At 44.4% G+C, this 19797-nt stretch overlaps 1 protein-coding gene across 2 annotated transcripts; it reads right to left on the bottom strand.

Annotated features, from left to right (window-relative positions):
- Window positions 1–2239: 2239 nt before the first annotated feature.
- PRKAR1A (protein kinase cAMP-dependent type I regulatory subunit alpha) lies at window positions 2240–18284 on the bottom strand. Of its 2 annotated transcripts, XM_051634799.1 has the most exons (12): window positions 18196–18284; window positions 17059–17122; window positions 15982–16160; window positions 10995–11168; window positions 10269–10360; window positions 9979–10040; window positions 9399–9445; window positions 8609–8767; window positions 7919–7979; window positions 7509–7630; window positions 6831–6912; window positions 2240–4710 (listed from the first exon to the last, which is right to left on the bottom strand). In XM_051634799.1, the coding sequence occupies exons 3-12, from the start codon at window positions 16156–16158 to the stop codon at window positions 4538–4540; spliced, it is 1149 nt and encodes a 382-aa protein (XP_051490759.1). In that variant the 5' UTR covers window positions 16159–16160; window positions 17059–17122; window positions 18196–18284; the 3' UTR covers window positions 2240–4537. The 2 variants fall into 2 exon arrangements, with proteins under 2 accessions (XP_051490759.1, XP_051490760.1); XM_051634800.1 differs by lacking the exon at window positions 17059–17122 and having other exon boundaries at window positions 18196–18251.
- Between the last annotated feature and the right edge of the window lie 1513 nt (window positions 18285–19797).

Raw genomic sequence — 19797 nt, 5'->3', positions numbered from 1 at the left:
TACTTCTCCCTGCTTCATGGGTGGAAGAGCCATTCTGGGCTATAAAAGAATGGCAAGTTTGTGTTCCCTTTTGCTCCAAGAGGAAAAAAAAACCAAAACAACCAACAATCACAAGACAAATTTCTCAAGAGACACAGGACGGTATTTACAATCCTAAAAGCCACCCACTTGTCATGAAAACTATTTGCCAACGTGGTGGACATCTGTCTCAGGTCATATTCTCATTTCTCATAGCTTTACAGTCACTGAATTGGTGCACCTCCTCCACCCACTATTCCCCCATCTCTGTTTATTTTGAGGAGATGCAATAGGAAATGAAGGGGAAGAAAAGTTAGGAGGAATTTTCAGCTTTCCCCTTTTCTCTCCAGGACCAGGCTTAAAGAACGGTTTGACTACTGAAGCTCTCTAATAGCTTCTTCCTTTAACTGTTCATGAACAATTGCACTCAGCTTTCTGGCAGCTTATGGAAAGTAGTTGAGGACTTTGTTGATAATTTATCATCCTTAAGGCATTAAAAACCCCTGACAAAACCACCACAACCAATCTACTAGAAGCTCAGTCTAAACTAACCTTTCAGTTAAACAAAAACCACCCGCAGCACTGCAGACATTTCAGAGGACAACCCTAGGCCATAGGACAAGTGCTGCCAAGCACCTACCACTGGTTTATCTTCCCATGGGTTGGAATTTTGCCCAACCTCCAGGGAAGTCTGTGACTCTGGCATCAAATGCCTGGATCATGCGAGGAAGGAACAAAGCTTGTTTGGCCACAGCTACTGTTTTTCACAGGGGACTGTAGTGCTGCTTAATTCAGCTCCACAACAATTCTACAATACACCTGTCTCCACACTTAAAAACTACAGGAGAGACTAGTTCAATTTCAGTAAGTCTCTGTTCTATCCATTTGTATGTTTGAGGAAGTCTGGAGTTTTTGTACTCAGCAAAGAGATTCCTCCAATATTCTGAAACCACAAAGGTTAGCAAAACACCCCCACACCAACCCAGCCAACAAACCAGCCCAGAACTCCACACCACGCTCCTTTAGTCTCTCTGGACTTGCTGTGACTCAACCATGTCCAGCTCTCACAAAAGCAAGGTTTTGAGACGGTCCAAATTTAAAAAAACAAACCCTGAATTCTCAGCGTTTGAGGGCTTACAGACCTTTTTACTCCTGCGGAAAGAGAACAGAGGAAAATAAAAGGATTTCGCTCACTCTGGGCACGCAGGGTGCGGCGGTCACTCCCAGCCAGGACGCTGGATTCCCGGAGCTGGATCTCCCTCTACTGGTGACTTGTTCGTGCTCTCCCCACACACCACAAGCCCACAACTTGGTCGCTGTCATGGAATGGGTACTGCTGGCTGCTTGAACAGGAAGAACATGACAGCAGAAGATAAGTTTAAAAGTAAAGTTTTAAAGTTGGAATTGGAACTTCTAGTTTCATTTTAGGCAGTAAAAGTTTTTGAGCTGTTTTTCTCTATTTTTGGGTCAAGAGGATGAGGGAAAAGAAGGGCCAGATGAAGGGAACAAACCCACAGTATTTAAATGGGCAGTATACCAACATGGGTTGCAAGGTTTCTTTCTTCTTATTTATATTCTCCCTTACATGGTAGCCTTCTTGTTTGTCTTCTAAGTTGGGTGACAGCTTTCTCAGATCTGGGTGCAAAATGTCCAGTCTGAGCTGCTTCAGGTCACCACTCCTCAGGCTTTTCCCACTCCATCATCACGTGAAAACTCCCCTTTTCTCTTTCTCACTCTGTCCACCAGAACTAATTCAGGATTAATCATCTCGTGTTCAAAGTTGCTATTAGGGCCACACAGAGATGGGAGCAGAGAACTTCACAGAACCTCATGAGCTCCCGTAAGAGGGGCTGGGAATTAACAGCAGGGAATTAACAGCCTTACCAAGGGATCAAAGCAGCAGGAGTTGCTCAGACACTCCAGCAAGATGCAGGTACCTTCTCACTTCTGAAGCAGCCATGTGCCCCCAGTGCCAGGACTCCACAGAGAAGTTCCTGGGTCACGGGCACAGGTTGGCTTGTGGAGACCAACCTGTCCTGCAGGCTCTGGAGGAGAGGGTGCAGCTGTTCTGTAAACTATGACTTGAACTTGAGCCTCCAGAGCCAACACAAAGCTCATCCATTAAGCTTCCTAGCTCCTACCACCTCACTAGTAATGCATCCTCAAGGCTGAAGGAAAACACAATAGATGGATGTGGAAAATAAAGCAGAGACTGATTGCATTTAAGAATTTAAATCATTTTATTGCTTTACCTGCCATTAGGACAATCTATAACAAAAGGAATATAATATAATATATTAGCACATACAGTAAATCAGACTTACATAGTCAGGTAACAATACAAAAATGGTCCTCTGGTTGACTATAGCTTTCTAGGGCAATAGACTTCAGAAATTGGCTAAAGGTGGACTAGCAAAAAATTACTTCTAAAGCCCCGATTATTAGCTAAGGCAAAACAATGCCAATTGTGGTTTCAAACATATTTAAATTGCACACAAAGGTAAAGCTATAACTGCGATTAATATTTAACTCAGACTTAGCTGATTTATCTTAAAATCTTGTAGGCAAAACTACAAAAGGGAGTAAACAGCAAGCTAAAAAGATGCAGTAGTGAAACTTGATTAGAAAGCCTTATATAAAAAAAATGTGCAATTTTTTTTGTGGAGCTCTAACTAGTTTACACAGTTTTTGGTGCTTTAAAGTAACACAGAAGACATGTGAAGAAAAAACCTGGGCAGAGTCAAAACTTAAGAAAAGAGTTTTACAAAAAAAAAAAAGCCAAGAAGGTAGCATTTGCTCACTCTTCCTGAAGGACTCTGGCAGAAATCCTCTACTGAACATCTGCTGAACACAGAGCTCAAACCACAAGCTTTTCAATCCCATTACTGGGATTTCAGGTTCAGGAATACCCTGAAGCCTTTTGTAAAGGCTTGATACCCTCAGTATTGTTTTTGCATCAATTAGACTCTGATTATCTACATGCCTGGGAGAAAGTCTGTCAAATTTGAATCCATAATCTCCATAAATAATAAAATCAGGGCTCCATCACCAGAAGTAGTTGCACAACAAATGCAAAACTGCTTGCTGTCACTCCCAAATACAAACCTACACTACTTTATATAAATTACAGTTTAAAGGAAACCTTTAAAATTGCCTACCATTATTGACTGTGGAATTCAGTGAAAACTTCTGGGAAGTGTTGGTGTGCACAGAATAATGGAACACAAAGCTGGTAAATACTGAAATAACATTTAAGACTCTGCAACATACTGAGCTTGGAAAAAAAAAACGTGAGTATGAAACGTGTATCATGTAAATTCCATAAGCAAGGAAAGAGAATGCACCTTTTGTACTTAAACTAGATGAACCATTTAAAAAAAATCATTAATTGACCGATTTAAAAAAACAAACAAAAAAACCCCTTAAAATAACTGAGCATTGCAGGAAAGTTAAAACATTCACTTTTCCTACCTTGCATTCTCTACCAAGAATAATGGCATCCATGTAGCCCAGCCCTCTGGCCACCTGCAGCTGATGCTGGCCATAAATACTCAACATTTATTTTCCCTGGTAACAAATGGTCACCTGAACTGATAATCATTTTTTTTGAAAAGTCAACTGAGGACTACAAAGCCAGCAAGAGTCACAGGGGAAATGCCACGTTTGCTTCCAATTTCTACACCAAAGTACCTAAACATTACTCACAACTGGGCAGCTGCACCATCTTACACCAATCTATGGACTAGAGACCAAAGGCAGGCATTTACTGTAACATTTGGTTCTTGCCACTTTGAACAGGAAGAGTTTTAAATGGCATCTCAAGCACTGAAGAAAGAACATTAAAATAAAAGATCAGTCACAGCAAGTGAGCAAGTGAAGGAACAACTGCAGGAGTTCACCAGAACTAGTGACCTTGAAAGCTTTGATTTACACTTGACAAAGATGTAACTAAGCAATCTTAAACCAGCAGACACAGGAACAACTATACTGTTAAATTCCAACTGTGGCTTTCTCAGCAGCTGATGCCTCACGATCAAACCCAGGTTTCCAGTCCCCAGAAAATCCAAGAAAGAAAACCCCAAGCAGCTCAATTACATGGGCAGTTCTCATTTGAGAATACAGCAGATTGTGACCACAGCCTTAAAATTTGAGAAACACCTTTAAAAAAAAAAATTCCCCCCCCTCTACTGTCATCTCCTTACTCTATGGCAATTACCATGGTGCCAGGAGATGGCCCCTTGCTGAAGCAAGGCTGCATTTGCCCCAGTTGGACACTTGCACAGAGAGAAGCTGTAAACAGCAAACATCTCCATAGAGCTTTTCCTATTAATCAATTGGGACAGAGAGCACAAAACTAATATGCTCTAAATTAAAAACAGTGCCATGATAAGCATTTTTTTTTTTTTCTTTTTTTAAACAGACAGGAAGCTGCAAATGCCAGGGGCAACGTGGCTCTGCACAGGGTAATGAAGCAGTCTGCGTTCGTGAAGCACATTTTGGACAGGGAGGGAGGTTTGTTTCAGACAGACAGTGATACAAAACTGTTGTACTGCTGGATGTTCCTCTTCAGAATATCAGAGCAGGGACCCAGGACACGCTCAAACCGGGGTCGATCCAGCTTGACACATTTCAACAGGCCACGGGCAACAACTGTGGCAGCACGGGGACGGTTCATCAGGAGAGCAATTTCACCTGGGGCAACAGGAGAGGGGCAACAGTGTTAGAAATCAGCATGCACAAGGGCTGAAGAAATGACCCTGCTCCATTTCCAGCTGCTGCAGGAACAGAAAAGAAGGTAATTTAGGGGTTTAATACTGAACAGGAGATGTATCTATGTAGTTACAAGTCTGCTTGCAGTTTAAGAAAACCTCTCGATTATTTTTTTAATTTAAAAAGCCTGTTCACATTCAACTCTCCCTGAAGGCAAAAAAAAAGAAAGTTCAACGCTGGTTCTACCTGAGAAAAAGTCATGTTTCAATTCACCATGTCATCTTCCTAGTCAACAAGTAGTTATTTTTTTTAATATGTAAGGTAGGCTATAGTTTAATTCTGGCATTTCCAGGAAACTCAGGACAAGACGACCATGGTATATTGAAGTAAAACACATTGATGCTCAAGGCAGAAGCCTTTGACCCATAGCTAACCAGAATCAAGAACCTGACTTTGCCATGGGGCTGTGAAGATGAGCATCCTGAAGTCCCCCTGGTTTTCCATTTCATGAGTTATGTACAAAGGTGCCAAAAGCTGTTTCAAATACCCACTCCAACTGCTAAACCACTCCTTTGGAAATGAAGATTTCAACAAGCCCCCGTTTCCTTTGGTGACAACAGCTACTCCAAACATTCCCAGCAACAAGAATGAAAGAAACCCCAGCATCAGCTTTGGGGTTGGTTTGTTCGTAAGCAGTTGGGCTGGTTATGTCCATGTTCAGGACTGAGGAAAAGAACTCGTGTCCTCCTCAGAGAATAAATTTGTCTGTGTTCTCAGAAGGGATATTCAAAAGGAATGGGAAAACTTGTCCTCTGTGCCCCATTAAAATTCTTGAACTCACTAGCCTCCAAAACACAGGCTTGCAAAAGATTAAGTAGGTTCTAAGGGAGAGTTAAATCCCCTGGGGGACAGGTCTGCAGCACCTTAACACAATGGTAGAGACAATGTTTATTTTAGGAGTGGGAAACTCAAGAGTACACACCAAGGGAAATGTTAGAAGAGGCTGAAATGAGTTACATAGGAGAAAAACCTACTAGCAGGTACTGAGCTAAGCAGGCCCTGGGTCAGATCCAGTCCTGCTGGTGCACTCTTGAGTACCTCCCATTTCAGGCCTTGCAACACAGTATTTCTTGATTACATCATCCACAAAGCTGAAAAACTGAGCAACTGCTTAGGAGTAATAAGGAGAGAAGACCTACCTTAACCACAAGAAAAAAGTTAAGCTTTTTATTTCGGGGAATTTTTTTGTTTATTTTTTTGAGAGAGGGGAGCATTTGCACATAAAATAGGTTCTGCACAGGTCACTTGCTTTGTTTCAGAACTGCAAGTGACTTTTCTTCTGAACCCAAAATAAGGCCACCAGGAATATCTTGTTATATTCTGTTAGATTATACTCCAAGAATTCTCTGTAAGCACACACATCCAGTCTTCCTCTGTGATCCAAAATAAACCAACGTGCACTAGACAAGTGGTTAGTTCCATGCAAAGATTCCCAAGTCTTCACAAGTATTTAGAATAGGATCTTTGCCTTTTCCTTTGCCAGCACATGAAAGCTTTTATATTGTTGCTTGAGCTTGAAACTTTTACCCGAGTAACAAGATCTTCAGCAGAAAAGACCCTGGTCTCTACTTAGGCCTTCAGCTACATAAGTATATAGACAAAACTAGGCTGCTCTCTGCACAGTGAAAGGCAGAGAGAGATCAACAAGGTGCAGAACAGGAAATTCTTGTCAAGCATAAAGAAAAATATTCTTCATAAGGCTGGTTACAGAGTGAAAGAAACTGCCCAGAGAAGTTGTGGGATCTCCCTCCATGGAGACAAGAGGCTCAACAGGACATAGCCCTGAGCTCTGCTTGGAGTAGAAAAGTCTGACCAAATCCCCACCAAGACCTTTCTAAACTACTCCAGAACAGTCACATTTCTGTGACGTGCGGACACACCTGAATGCCAAGTGACTCTGATACTCACCTGACACTGAGGGAAGCCACAAGAGCCAGCCAAAACAGCAATTAAGCAAATCCATCCCACCACCCTCACCCAAACAACACAGGTACAATGGTGACAGGGGTGTATAGGATCAGAGCTGTCACTACAGAACTCACCAAAATAATCTGAAGGTCCCAGTCTCCCCACTTCCACAAACTCTTCGTTTTCTGACCGACGCTGTAACACTGCAGCTGTGCCCTTGGAATCACAATGAGACAATTGGAATTTCCAGCATCACTTGAAACATTCAGTTCCACAAGGAATCAGCTGCTTTGCAGAAACAGCTGTTACAACGTCTCAGCCTTTCAAAACCACTTCACAGTCTTTGCATAGTTCACCAGACTGCTCCATAGAAACAGCTGGTCCTCTCTGATCATTTAATGTCCTGGGTATTCACCTGGCTGCAGCACTGGTTTATTCCTGGTTTTCCTCCTAACACTAAGAACATTTCAGTGTGACTATCAGAAAAAGAAAAAAACACAGACAAGGCAACGACAGCACTAGCAAGACACAACTAGCTGTCTAGCATAGGTCTCTGCTCTTCTGATACAAAACTGCTTTCAGCCAGAAACTTGCTACAAATGGTACTTCCAGGAAAAAAAAAAGTAAAAATAGCAAAACTAAATATAAGCTGCTGCACGTCCAGCAATATTATATTTATTTGGGAATTCGTTACAAGCACATTCTTGGATTTCATTTTTCTCTAAGTGTCTATTTAGGGGCAGAACGAGTCCCTTTAAAACATAAAAAGAGTAAAGTTCTTAGCTTGAGCTTTTAATTTTGACCTTTCTTACCTCCAAGATAATGAAGAACTCATCTCCTGGCTCTCCCTGGACCACAATCTTTTGTCCATCCTCAAACTGTACTGGTTCCAACGCATCCGCTACCGTGAGGCGCTCCCACTTGTCCAGAGATTCTACAGAGTCAACAGTTCATTCATAGATTATCTATCTTCTCAAGGCACAAATTATACTTTTTGCTCTGTCCTCATGAAGAGGGTCATCCTATTTCTGGCTATATTTGAACCTCACACAGCAAGACTTGAAATTAGGAATTATTTTGGAATGATGCCCAAAAGCAGCACAGGCTTTGCAGCCAATTCATAGACTACCAAAAAAATCATCATCATGTCATCATGGAGAATAACACCTTGATTACAATATGGCAATTTATTCCACTTCAGAACAAAAGTCTTCTCACTTACCCAATATAGATACTTTACTAAGGAATTCCTCATACATCTTTCTCTTCCTCAAAGTACTCCCCTACAAAAAAAAACCAACACAAAGTAAATTTTCTTTCTACTTCATGTCTTACATGAAGTTTCAAGTAAAACTTCAGACAAAAATGTATTTAAGCAGACATGCTTCATCTTGTCTCACACACCCCAGACCCACACAATTAAGTGTTTTCATTATTTCAGTAGTATTTCAGCAACCTTCATTAAGTACTTAACATTTACTGCAGCCTTAATGTTTTTTCAAATCATTCCTGCTGTAAAACCACCAAAATACACAGATAGGCTGAAGTCAGTGACAACTGTTGCTCATATGCAGTAGTTAAAAACACAGAGAGCAGAATTAAAACATCTGACAAGTTAACCAGGAGGTATTAGGTATTTAGTCCTATTTAATACTGCATTGGGATTGTTCTGTTCACTAATGCAACATTTCCCAAGCCTGTTAAACACACACAGTGATCAGCTTCTGATCACAGCAGAGATAGCAGGGCTTTGAACAAATAACTCCAGCAAAGGAGAGAGAAGACACAGACAGAAGGTCAAATGACCAGTGTGAGTTGAACAAGTAACCAAACCAAAAGCATAACTCCAGGCCAGCACACAGCCACTTCAGTCAGTGGCTATAAGCCACATATCAGCTAGGAAAATACTTGCCATCAGGATCCTCCTGTAGCTGTCTCTGTCAATGCCCCACAGCTTCACATTTGTCTTGGCTTTGACGGTTGCAGCGCGGGGAGTTCCATAGATCAGGGCAAGTTCTCCAAAGCTTCCACCCTCCCCAACACTGGTTGCCCACTCACTGTTCACATACACCTGAAAGGCAGTTCATGGTGATAAGACAAGGCCCATGGTGTCTTGTGAGCTGGGCAGAGACAACACGAAGCTCCTGCCACCCCTTACTTCCTTTAGAGTGAAGGGAAATTCTCACATCTGTACAGTCAGAGCTGAGCACTTCAAGGTTTTATCAACACTTCAGAGCCAACCCCAGTCCCAGCCACAATTTTTTGCTTTCAGTGACCAAGGGACTCTCTTCTACATGACATGCACATCTAGACTCCCAAGACCCTTTAATATGACATAAAATCTCAACAAAAGTCTATGTCAGAGAAAGCTATGGATTAGTTGGACTGGAAAATAAAAAGCTTGGTCACTCTTCAGGCCTGTCCCACATCTCAGCTGGGCTCCACCCTGCACTTGTAAAGCATGAATATTGTGTTGCTGTCTGAATCATTCAGTTTGAAACTCAACACAACTCAATGTCTGTGCAGCCAGACCTTTGTTCTTAAAGAACAAAGAGGCTTCAATGCAAAATTAACTTCTACAAGTAAGAACTGATGATAAGAAAAGCTGCTAAAGGAGAGACCTGTAGGAGAGACCTACAAATATTCGGCTATTCTTCTACTAGGGACCAACATGTCACTAACCAACTACCACTAATGCTTACATCCATTTCTCCTTGATCAACAACGTAGAAGTTATCACCTTCATCACCTAAAGAAGAAGAAAAAAAGTGAATACACACAAGGAGAGTAAAGCTGTGCAAGCATTCATGACTCACAGAACTGGCATCTCTGCCAGCTTTGATCTTTACAATCTAGTAAGGTTGGCAGAGACAAAATCTGCACAGGTGGAAATGTCATGTTTTGCTGATTTCACACTCCTGTGAAAGAGGACACCTACAGGTATGCAGGACATGAGCAGCATTTCCAGGATTACTGAAAATCCATACTGGATCCATAAACTGACATATCTTCTACAGAGCCATCAAATGATGATTCTCCAACAGGTAATATATGCACTGAAACCACAACTGCTCCACTCCTCAGTCTAGTGTGAGCTGTGCTATGTGGCAACATAACAAGAAAGGGTCCCTGCATCCAGACAATGTGGTACTTAAAAACAAACAAACAAAAAATCTAACAACAAAAAAAACCCAACAATAAAACAACAACAACAACAAGAGCACTAGGCCAGAATCTGCTGCCACCTCCAACTGATTCATCAGTGTAAACACTGTCACTTGCCTTGCTGTATAACGGTCTCTCCTGCAATGTAAGTGACAGGGAACATTGCATCAAAGATGTCACTGGAAAAAGGAGATAAAAATTAGGTAGGTAACTGCTTGGACAACTACCACACACACACAAACACCCCTCTGAACCTCCCATTCACCAATACTTTTCCTACAACCTCTGTACGGTCACCCTGACTGTTTTGAAGAGGCTTGACAAATTTGTACATCATGGCACACTTAACTCTTCTGAAGCCTGCACTTTAAGAAATTTTCTTTCAGAACACAAAGATGAATTCCTACCTTCTTTCATTATCATCAAGATGAGCAAACAGCACATTCTTCTCAATAGCTTTTGCCAAAGCTGCCATAGTCTTGTAATCTTTTGGAATAACCTAGGATATAAGCAGGAAAACTAATTATTTTCAAGAAAAATTCCTGCATTCCCTAGGGTAAAAAAAATATTTAAATTGCTATAAGACACTAGCTGAGGGTTTTTCTCCAGTTTCTTTCAAGCACTACAGATCTAAAACCAAATGGAGTCAATGTTTACAGCAGAAGGTAAATAAAATCTTGCATTATTGTATGCAACTGTAAAAGCATCATTGCATACCAAGTTTCTAAGTTCTTTTGCAAGAGAACAAATATTTGTTCAAAGCACAAAAAACTGTGTTTTCCTATGAATTGCAGCACCTCTGCTCTGCCATTGGGCCAAACAATGTTGTTGCAGCTGTCAAATAACTGGAGACACTTTGTTTATATATTTTATATATATATATATATATGTACATCTAACTATATACTGCTTCAAAGAGAACAGGCCTAAGTTATAGTTAAGTGGTTTAATTGCATAGCAGTTTATTCTAACCTCCCACTGTGTATACCCAGAGGTTTGCTGCTTACAGTTATCACAAGACTTAGCAGGCTACAGGAACTCAGTGTTATTTAATACACTGGGTGGAAGGTCATCTTAGATAAACTCTTGGGACTGTAGATGCCATTTTTAGCAGCATTTAAAAGTTAGGGCACCTTTCTGACATAAGATGCAGCATCTTCTTCTGTATAGACTTCAGCACTGATGGCCCCACGTCTCCTTCGACCCTTCACCACCGGGTTCATGGGGGGAGGAGGAGAGATTTCATCCTCCCGCGAGTCTGAGCGAGAGCCAGACTTCTGCTGGTTCAACAACTGCTTTGTTTCCTCCTAAACAGGAAGGAAGACATGTTTGTGTCACATAATCCAGCACAGGAAAAAAAAAACAAACCCTGTTACATGTCCCAGTCGAGCCTGCCAGTGCAAGGGAGCTTCCTGTGTCCTGTTACTCTGACATTAAGGCAAACAGGAGACAGCAGCAACCAAGATCAAAGGCCTTTCAAGAGAGATCTCAGATATGCCTTCCATTCACATCACACTGGTGCTCCTTTTAGTGAGTTACACTCACAGTTTCATAATTAAAGCAGTATAAAGGAGCTGACTCTCCTTTCCCCATGTGTATTCAACAGGTGATCCCAGCTGTAAGGCCAGCAGCTCCTGCCCTCACACAAGGTGTTAAGCCTTTTTTGATTTGAAAGACAGAAGAGCAATTCCTCACAAATCCGTGTCACACGAGAAGCTTTTGAAACAAGGTCAAGTCATGGACCAACTTGATACTCAATAACCAACAGTTATTTTAGGAGAAGGAAATATGAACAGGGCTTACAGAAGAGCTGGAGGAAGGATGCTAGCAGCCACACAGTAAGGCTTTTTTCTGCAAACCACACATCTGCCAATTTTTGCACAACTTTACACATTTTCCTTATTTCCCTCAGTTACTTATTGTGCTCTGTTGAAATGATACTGTAGAAGGCCAGCTTACTCACAAGAAAATGAAGCCTAATTAACCTGACACACAGAAATTTCATTCTTCTCTGTACACAAGATTCACCCTGATCAACCAAAACCCAGTTAAAAAACAAAACCAAAAAAAGCCAACCTTGGCCAGTTTGGATGAGGCTTGTGCAGCCTGGTCTAATAGGAGATGTCCCTGCTCATAGCAGGGAGATTGGAACCTGATGATCTTTGAGGTCCCTTCAAACCTTAATCATTCTGTGTTTCAGTGATCTGCTCTCTGGGAGCTCCCAGCACTTTTGGGTTTGTCCCAGTGTCCTTGATCAAACCACATCCCTCCCAGCTGGTTGGTCTCCACTCCGGAGGTGCACAGAGGCTACATGCAGCAGCACTGCTTTGAGGAGAGAGACCTCAGATAACCAGAACAGTGAGTTCACATTTTACACCTCTCAGGAAGCCAAAGAGCAAACACTGACCCATCAAATTACCTTTCACTTCCTGCTTTTTGCCCATTGATAAAATAGTGTTACATTTCCAAACAACAGTGGTCAAGTTTATTTAAACCCTTGTTCCTAATGCCTGATTTTAGAGAAACAAGTCTCAACTAAGGAGCTGTTAAAAATAGCCTGAGCAGTAGTGTTTGGTTTAACCTGCCTCTCTACACAGTGGGCACATAACCAGCCACAGAAACACACTGCTCCTTTGTATACAGAATGCTTCACCCATTAAAAACTTGATTCTTTTTTTATAAGTGAACACCAGCTGATGTATTTTTTCCAGCAACACATAAACTATAAAATATTGAGATCCTGTAACTTTCAGAGATGGAAGCACTTCAGCAGTGTTCAGCTGGGGAGCTGTGTGCCAAACACTGCTCAGTCTCTGCAAGGTGAAGGCCCAGCCACCATTACCAGCATTTTAAAAAATGTAGTAATAAAGACAGGCTATTGATCACATCCAAGTGTTCATCAACTAGAGTCTGTGTCCAGCTCTGCAGACCCAAATATAAGAGGGACATGGAGTTCTGGAGAGAGTCTGGAGGCCACAAAGATGATCCAAGAGCTATAGCAGCTCTGCTCTGGAGACAGGCTGGGAGAGTTTGGGGTGCTCAGCCTGGAGAAGACTCCAAGGAGATCTTAGAGCACCTTCCAGTGCCTGAAGGGGCTCCAGGAAAGCTGGGGAGGGGCTTTTCACCACAGAGGGCAGTGGCAGGACATGGGGTAACGGATCAAAACTAGAAAAGGGGAGATTTAGGTTAGACATCAGGAGGAAATTCTTTTGTGTGAGGGTGTGTGTGTGTGAGGGTGGTGAGACACTGGCCCAGGTTGCCCAGAGAAGCTGTGGCTGCCCCATCCCTGGAAGTGTTAAAGGGCAGGTTGGATGGGGCTTGGAGAACCTGGTCTAGTGGGAGGTGTCCCTGCCCATGAAGGGGGGTTGGAACCAGATGATCTTTAAGGTCCCTTCCAACCCAAAACATTCCATGATTCAACAATCCTACACTTTCAGCTGATGAAACAGTTCAAAGACTTCTATGTCTGTGACCACTAACTGTAAATTTAATTTTTCTTGACAAGAAATAGTTAAGTCAATTTAAATTATTACAAGTAATAAATATTAAAGTGATGAAATGTCATATACTCATATTTAAATCTACCAACTCTAGAGAAAGACCTTCACAATTTTAGAATACAGTACTACACACTGTAGAGTCTGGCATCTGGTAATTGTCATTATACCAGAAACAGTCTCAGCTTCTTCTGGCTAATTAATATTTCATTTATACCAGCTCTCCACATATTAAAAAACCACAACACACTCAGAAGCTAAAAAAACAGCATTAAAAGCCATAAAGTCACAACTGCAGAGTATATCCATCCTGACTACCATGTTTTGCAAAAGAAACACTTAAGAAGATAGGACAATATCCAGGCAGGGTAGGTGGTGAGAACAGGGACAATGACTAGATGTCAATCACACTTCATAACTCCAGCTTTTATAAGGCCCAATATGCACATAACTGCATTACATACAGTATTTCAAACCTGCACTTATCCCAGTGGGCAGCCATGTCCAATATCTGAGACTGATCTGGCAGGCTGTAATAATGTTCTCCACATTCATTTTCCACAGCTCAAACCCCATACACAGCCAAGCACAGCACCAGAGCCATCAGCTTTTACTAGGCATTGGTATTACCAAACAAGTTTGCACAGCAAAAAGAAGAGAGGCCTTGGCACCCCATAAACAGATAAGATAAAAACCTTTCTACAACCAATGTGCAGTAATTTGATTAATGTAATAGCTTCTGTAACTCAGAAGAGGACATCTTCATTCCCATAGTAGCTAGAACAATCTCAGAAGCAGTATTTTTCATGTTTCTGAACAGAAATTGAAATGTGTGTTTAAATACCTTCAATGTATTTTACTAACATGAGAGTGAATCAGCTCAATGTGTGCACTGTAGAAGAGATGACTTGCCAGGGTAAAGAGAGAAAATACCAAACTGGCTTTGGTTTACACAGCGTTCCTTCAAAAAGCAATCTTAAAACTAACAAAAAACTGTATACCAACCTCAATTTCATCCAGTCTAACCCATGAACAGCTTCAGAAAGTATAGTGACAAGTTGCTCTGCTGCAACAGATGTAACAGATGTTACTTCTGGCAGGTGAAGCCAATTCCCTTTCAAATACTAAGGAGCAGGTCAGAGCTGGTTAATAACAGGACTGAGCTTTTGTGCTTCCCAGACAGGGATGTCAGAGGAAACAGCACAGGATGTTCACTGTTCTGTTACTCAAGGGCTATTAAGGTACCACATTAAACACCACCAGTGCACTAGAGGGAATGCTGAAATGACTTGGAGAAAAAGCTGCAGCAATTTATAAATTCAAGAGGGCAAGAGGAGAAATGCTACAGTTTGATTTGTAGCTGCAGCTGCACCAGTGGGCACATGTAACCCATGCCAACATAGCCCACAGTAAAAGACCCTGACCAAAATTGTAAAGAGTAATTTAAGGAGAAAAAACATTAGGTAACCATTTTATTTTCACCTTCCTTGTAGGCTAACAGGGTGCACAGACAGCCTATTTGCTCCAGGATGAACTTATCAAGAGTTATTCCACTCTAGAAAGGATGTGATTAGGTTCAGAGCTGGACTGGTTGCCTTACTCAAAGCAAATTAAGTTTCCTTTAATCTTAAATACTGCACATTAACCATTTCACTACATGAAAACATCCAAATATTTCTACTTTCTATCCCTATGTATGGATTGGTTTATAATTTATTCTAAGTGCAGAAATACAGTTTACTCTACAAAGTTTTGAATATCAACACTTGTCCTCTTTTAAAAGTCATCAATCTACCAGTACTTAGAAACCCAAGAATCCAAGGTGAGGAAGGAGGCAGGTAACAGAGAAGGACAAAGAGCATCGCTCAAGATGCAACCACACAAGAAGTCAAACATATTATAGAATTCTTGTTCATTTAATAAGCAAAATGTTCCTCAAATACACTCTGAGTTACAGCTTAGTTTGCAGCATTTGGTCATTTTCTCATATCCACTTTGAACATTCCCATTAAATGCAATTTCCACTATACATATTTATGATCTCTAGTGTTAATTTCTCTTTTCTTCACTTCAGCAATTAGTAACTAGCTCAAATTAAAAGAGAAAAGATCTATCTCCCATATACAACAAGCACTGAAAGCAGCACCAGTAAATGACTGCTCTACAAGGTCACAGCTACATTATTTGCTAATGGTGCATCCTGAACTGAGCTGGTGTATCCAACTTCTCCTCTGCCTTAGCCTTTAAGACCTCCCATTTTCTTTTCCTATCTGTGTAGACATAAATGCATAAAATAAATAGTTCAAAAGAATGTGAAACCACTGCTTCAAATATGAACACTGAGGTGACAAAATGCTTTCCATCCAGCATGCTTCCAACAACAAAAACACCAAAAAGACCTTGAGGACAAACATAAGAGGAACAACAAAGCAAAACACCAAAACCAAACTCCCCAGAGAAGGCAGGAACAGGCCCTGCTCTCCTGGAATGCAAATACTTCCCTTTGACTCCAGCTAGGCCTGAGTAACTACCACTAACAGTGATCAAATCTGAAGCTCAGCCTCTAAATCACAAAGACACAACATAACTTTAGGTTGCTCCACTCCCACCATGTGTTTTTTACCTTCTCCAATCTTTCAAAGTATTCCCTGAGGAATCCCATGGGCCTTTCAGGTCTGACTGTGCACAACTGTACGATGCAATCCTTCAGCAACTGCTGGATGTTGTGTTTTTGGACATAAAGTTCACATTCCCGAAGGCTCCGCTCCTCCTCACTGCTGCTGCTGCTGGAAGCTGCCATGGCTGAAGAAAAAGGAAAGAAATGTTAAATAACTAGTGAAAATGCTGCTGCCTGACACTGTCAGGCACATTATGCTGCCTAAAAGACAGTTATGCTGCATTATCATCTCACTGATATCACAGCATAAAAGCACCTTTATCTCCAAGACCAGTAACAAAGCCAAATCGGGAAAGGGAAAGTTATGAACTTCCTTAGCACCTGGAATTTAAGAATCTGGGTGCTCTGTAGCCACAGGCTCAAAAGGCAAAGCTTCTGATGGAGCTGGAAAAGCTTCAACAACTCAATCCCCGTGAGCACCCAAAACCAGGGGAGCTCCCACCTCAACTTCCTGCTGATTAAAGCCAGGGTTTCCCAGGATTGGAGGCTCCCTTCCCGGAGCTGCGTGGGGTCACATGGATGGTGACCAGGAGATGGGTGGGAATGGGAATCTGAGAAGACAGTATTCAAAGCATTAGGAAGTTAAAGATGTGAAGGAGGAAGCCAAAGGCAGTTCAGCAAATGCCAAGGCAGATTCCTCTAATGGAAGCTATGGAATTAGGGGCGTTACTCCTAAAAAGCTACTCTCTAGTTTACACTGGTCCATGCTCCCTAGTGATCCCTGTGGATACACTGCAACCTCAAAAATATTCCTTCAGCTGCCAATAATCAAGAGTATATTGTTAAACATATCTATTAGAAGCCAAGATTTCAGTAAACTTTAAGATTTCAGTGCCAGCTGTAACACCCTCAGAAACATTCTGAAGCAGGTTTTTCCTCCCTTCCAGGTTATAGAACAATTTTTAAACATATTTTTACATACATTTCATGTCATTTTTTTCATACAACAATTAACTCAAAGACAGCTGAAGAAACAGGAAAGGAATTCTCAGGGCATTTTTGATTAAATATAGAGCAAGTTACCTGGTACAGGGTCAGTGGCAACAGCTTATGAATGTGCAGTAAGATACGTTGATCCCAGGATCAGCTTTTGAAAGGGGAAAAAATGGGTTCAGACAAGATAATTTTGAGAAATGACAAGTGATTGAAAAGCCAAGCAGTGCAGTCATCCTGTGCATGTCAACCTACTGAGGCAGCACACAGAGCAGCCTAGGTCACACAGGCAACATAACACTGGGCCCCCTTGAATTCTGCTGCTGGAGATTACAGGACCAGGGCTAATATGAAATGGCTAACACTTTAAACAGGTTTCATTCTTGTCACACTTAATCCCTGCTTAAGCATGCACAGATGTATTATGTGTTGCATAAACACCAAGCATGGGCTTCACGTGGGCCCAGAAAGCGCCTTAAAGTTCTCCAGTTACTTCTTTTGTTTTGACAACTCGCCCAGTGAAGGTCAGTCCTAATTAACAGCCCCAGAGAAACTCGGCGGCTCCGCGGCAGCAAATGACAGCCCGTGGGGAGAGCACCGCGCTGCCGGCAGACAGAGGGCAGGGGCCGCGGCTGCTCAGGGGAGCAGCGAGACCGGGGCAGGAACTCGCCAAGAAACAATATTTTTATAAGCCTCTTTCCCCCCCCCCCCGCTCATGACAAACCCCAGGTTTTCCCGAGCCCTTCCCGCGGGGCCGCGCTCGGAGCGCCCGGGCCCGCCCCGCACTCACCGCAGGGCCGGCGCTACTCGCCGCTCCCCGGAGCCTGCTCCGCCACAGCCCGGCGGGGCGGGCGGGCAGCCCCACGGCACAAGGAACGACGGGGCGTTCCCGGGGGGGGGGACACACGCACAAACGGCTGCCGGGCCGGGGGATCGCTGCGGGGGATCGCTGCCGGGGGATCGCCGCAGGGAACGCCCGGCAAACCCGCGGGGGCCTCACACAACGCGGCCCTTCCCCTCCTCCCCGCCCCGGGGCCGCCAGGCGGGGCGGGAAAGGCGGCGGCGCTGCCCCCCGGCCCAGCAGGCCCGGGAGCCGTGGCACCGGGCCGCTCCCCTCACGGGGCCAGCCCGCAAGGCCGCAGGCCTCTCGCTCCGCGGCCGCCCCGCTCGCCAAGCCCCGCCGGGCCCCCCGCCCCGGGCCCCCCGCCCCGGGCCCCCCGCCCTCACCTGCCGCCCCGCGGGGCCCCCGCCCGTCCCGGCCCGGCCGCGGCCTCAGCGACTGCAGCGGCGGCGGCGCCCACCGGAAACCGCCCGGCCCGGCCAATCACCGCCCGCCGTGACGTCAATGCGCCTCGCTCTGGCTCAGCCCCGTCGCCGCGGTAACCTTAAAGGGGCGATGCCGGAGAGGGCGGCTCAACGGGGCGGTGGCAGCGGGAGGGGAGGAGGGGTCCGCCCGTGCCCCTTTAAGGGGCGTGAGGATGGGGGGGTGAGGCCGGAGCGCGGAGGGGAGCGGGGAGCGGCGGGGCCGGGCCGGGCCGGGCCGGGCCGGGCCGGGCCGGGTCAGGTCACGTCACTTCACCCCCCCGGGCCGGGCCGGGCCGGGTCACTTCACTTCACCCCCCCGGGCCGGGCCCAGCGCCCGCAGAAGAGCCGCGGTAGCTCAGCCCGGTGTAGGCCTCGCGGACCGCACCGACCGACGCGCTGCCCCGTGTCCCTGAGTCGGGCCAGGCCGTAATGAAACAATTCACAGGGGAACGTGGGGCTTGACGCTGCCCCGGGGGAAAAGGCTGCTCAGGGGAGAGAATCAGGTGCCTTCGGGCTGGCAGCCCCCCTGCTCCGCCCCGGGGAGCCCCCCTGCAGGGCGTGCCCGGCCCTGGAGGCCACGGCAGCGACCCGAGGGCTGGGACAGCTCTGCGGGGCGGAGGGGCTGAGGGGGCTGGGGGTGCCCAGCCTGGGGAAGAGCAGGCTCCAGGGAGGCCTTCGAGCACCTTCCAGTGCCTGCAGGGGGTCTCTGATGGGGTTAGCAGGGCCTGTGTGGTAGGACGAGAGGTGGCTGGTTTAAACTAAAAGGGGAGATCTAGGCTAGATGAAAGGGAGACGTTTCTTTAGCACGAGGGTGGTGAAACGCAGGCCCAGGTTGCCCAGAGAGGGGGTAGGTGCCCCATCCCTGGGAACATCCCAGGTCAGGTTGGACGGGGCTCTGAGCAGTCTGACCTGGTTGAAGATGTCCCTGCTCACTGCAGGGGGTTGGACTGGATGAGCTTTGGGGTCCCTTCCAACCCAAACCGGTCTGTGATAACCTGTGTGCAGAATTGCTGCAGGTGTCTGTGGCTGAGACAAGTCTCTTCACTTACCACTGCTTAACTCACTTGGCAGAACCATGTAACAAGCCAACATGATTCCAGCAAGTAGAGTTTAGTGTGTATTTTGAGATCAGAAGCTATTTGCAATGACATGCCAAGTCATCAGGAACTATCTGCCATGGCATGTCTTTAATATTTCTCATGTTAAAGAAACAAAGGATAACAGCTTTGGTCAAGATCTTGGCTCTGCTTGTAGAACAGATCAAAGCTACCCCTGAGTTCACATTCCTTAAATGTCTGACAGCTCCTGCCTCTGATGGGTTCATTAGAAGCCAGGGTCCAGGATTTTCTGACACTAGGCCAGAAGCTGGAGCTTATAGTAATTGTAAAGATGAATTAATATTTGTGAAATACTCTCAGAGCACAGTGCCAGTAAATACCCCATTGATTTGCTCACCTGGTAACACAATATTTCTTCCTGTAACTGAAAATTACTAGAAGTTTCTGCACATTGGGAAGAAGTTGC

This window comes from Apus apus, chromosome 17 (genome assembly GCF_020740795.1).
Source record: "Apus apus isolate bApuApu2 chromosome 17, bApuApu2.pri.cur, whole genome shotgun sequence".
NCBI classification, from domain to species: domain Eukaryota; kingdom Metazoa; phylum Chordata; class Aves; order Apodiformes; family Apodidae; genus Apus; species Apus apus.
Note: the sequence above shows the minus strand (reverse complement) of the source record. Positions and strands in the feature narration are given on the sequence as shown.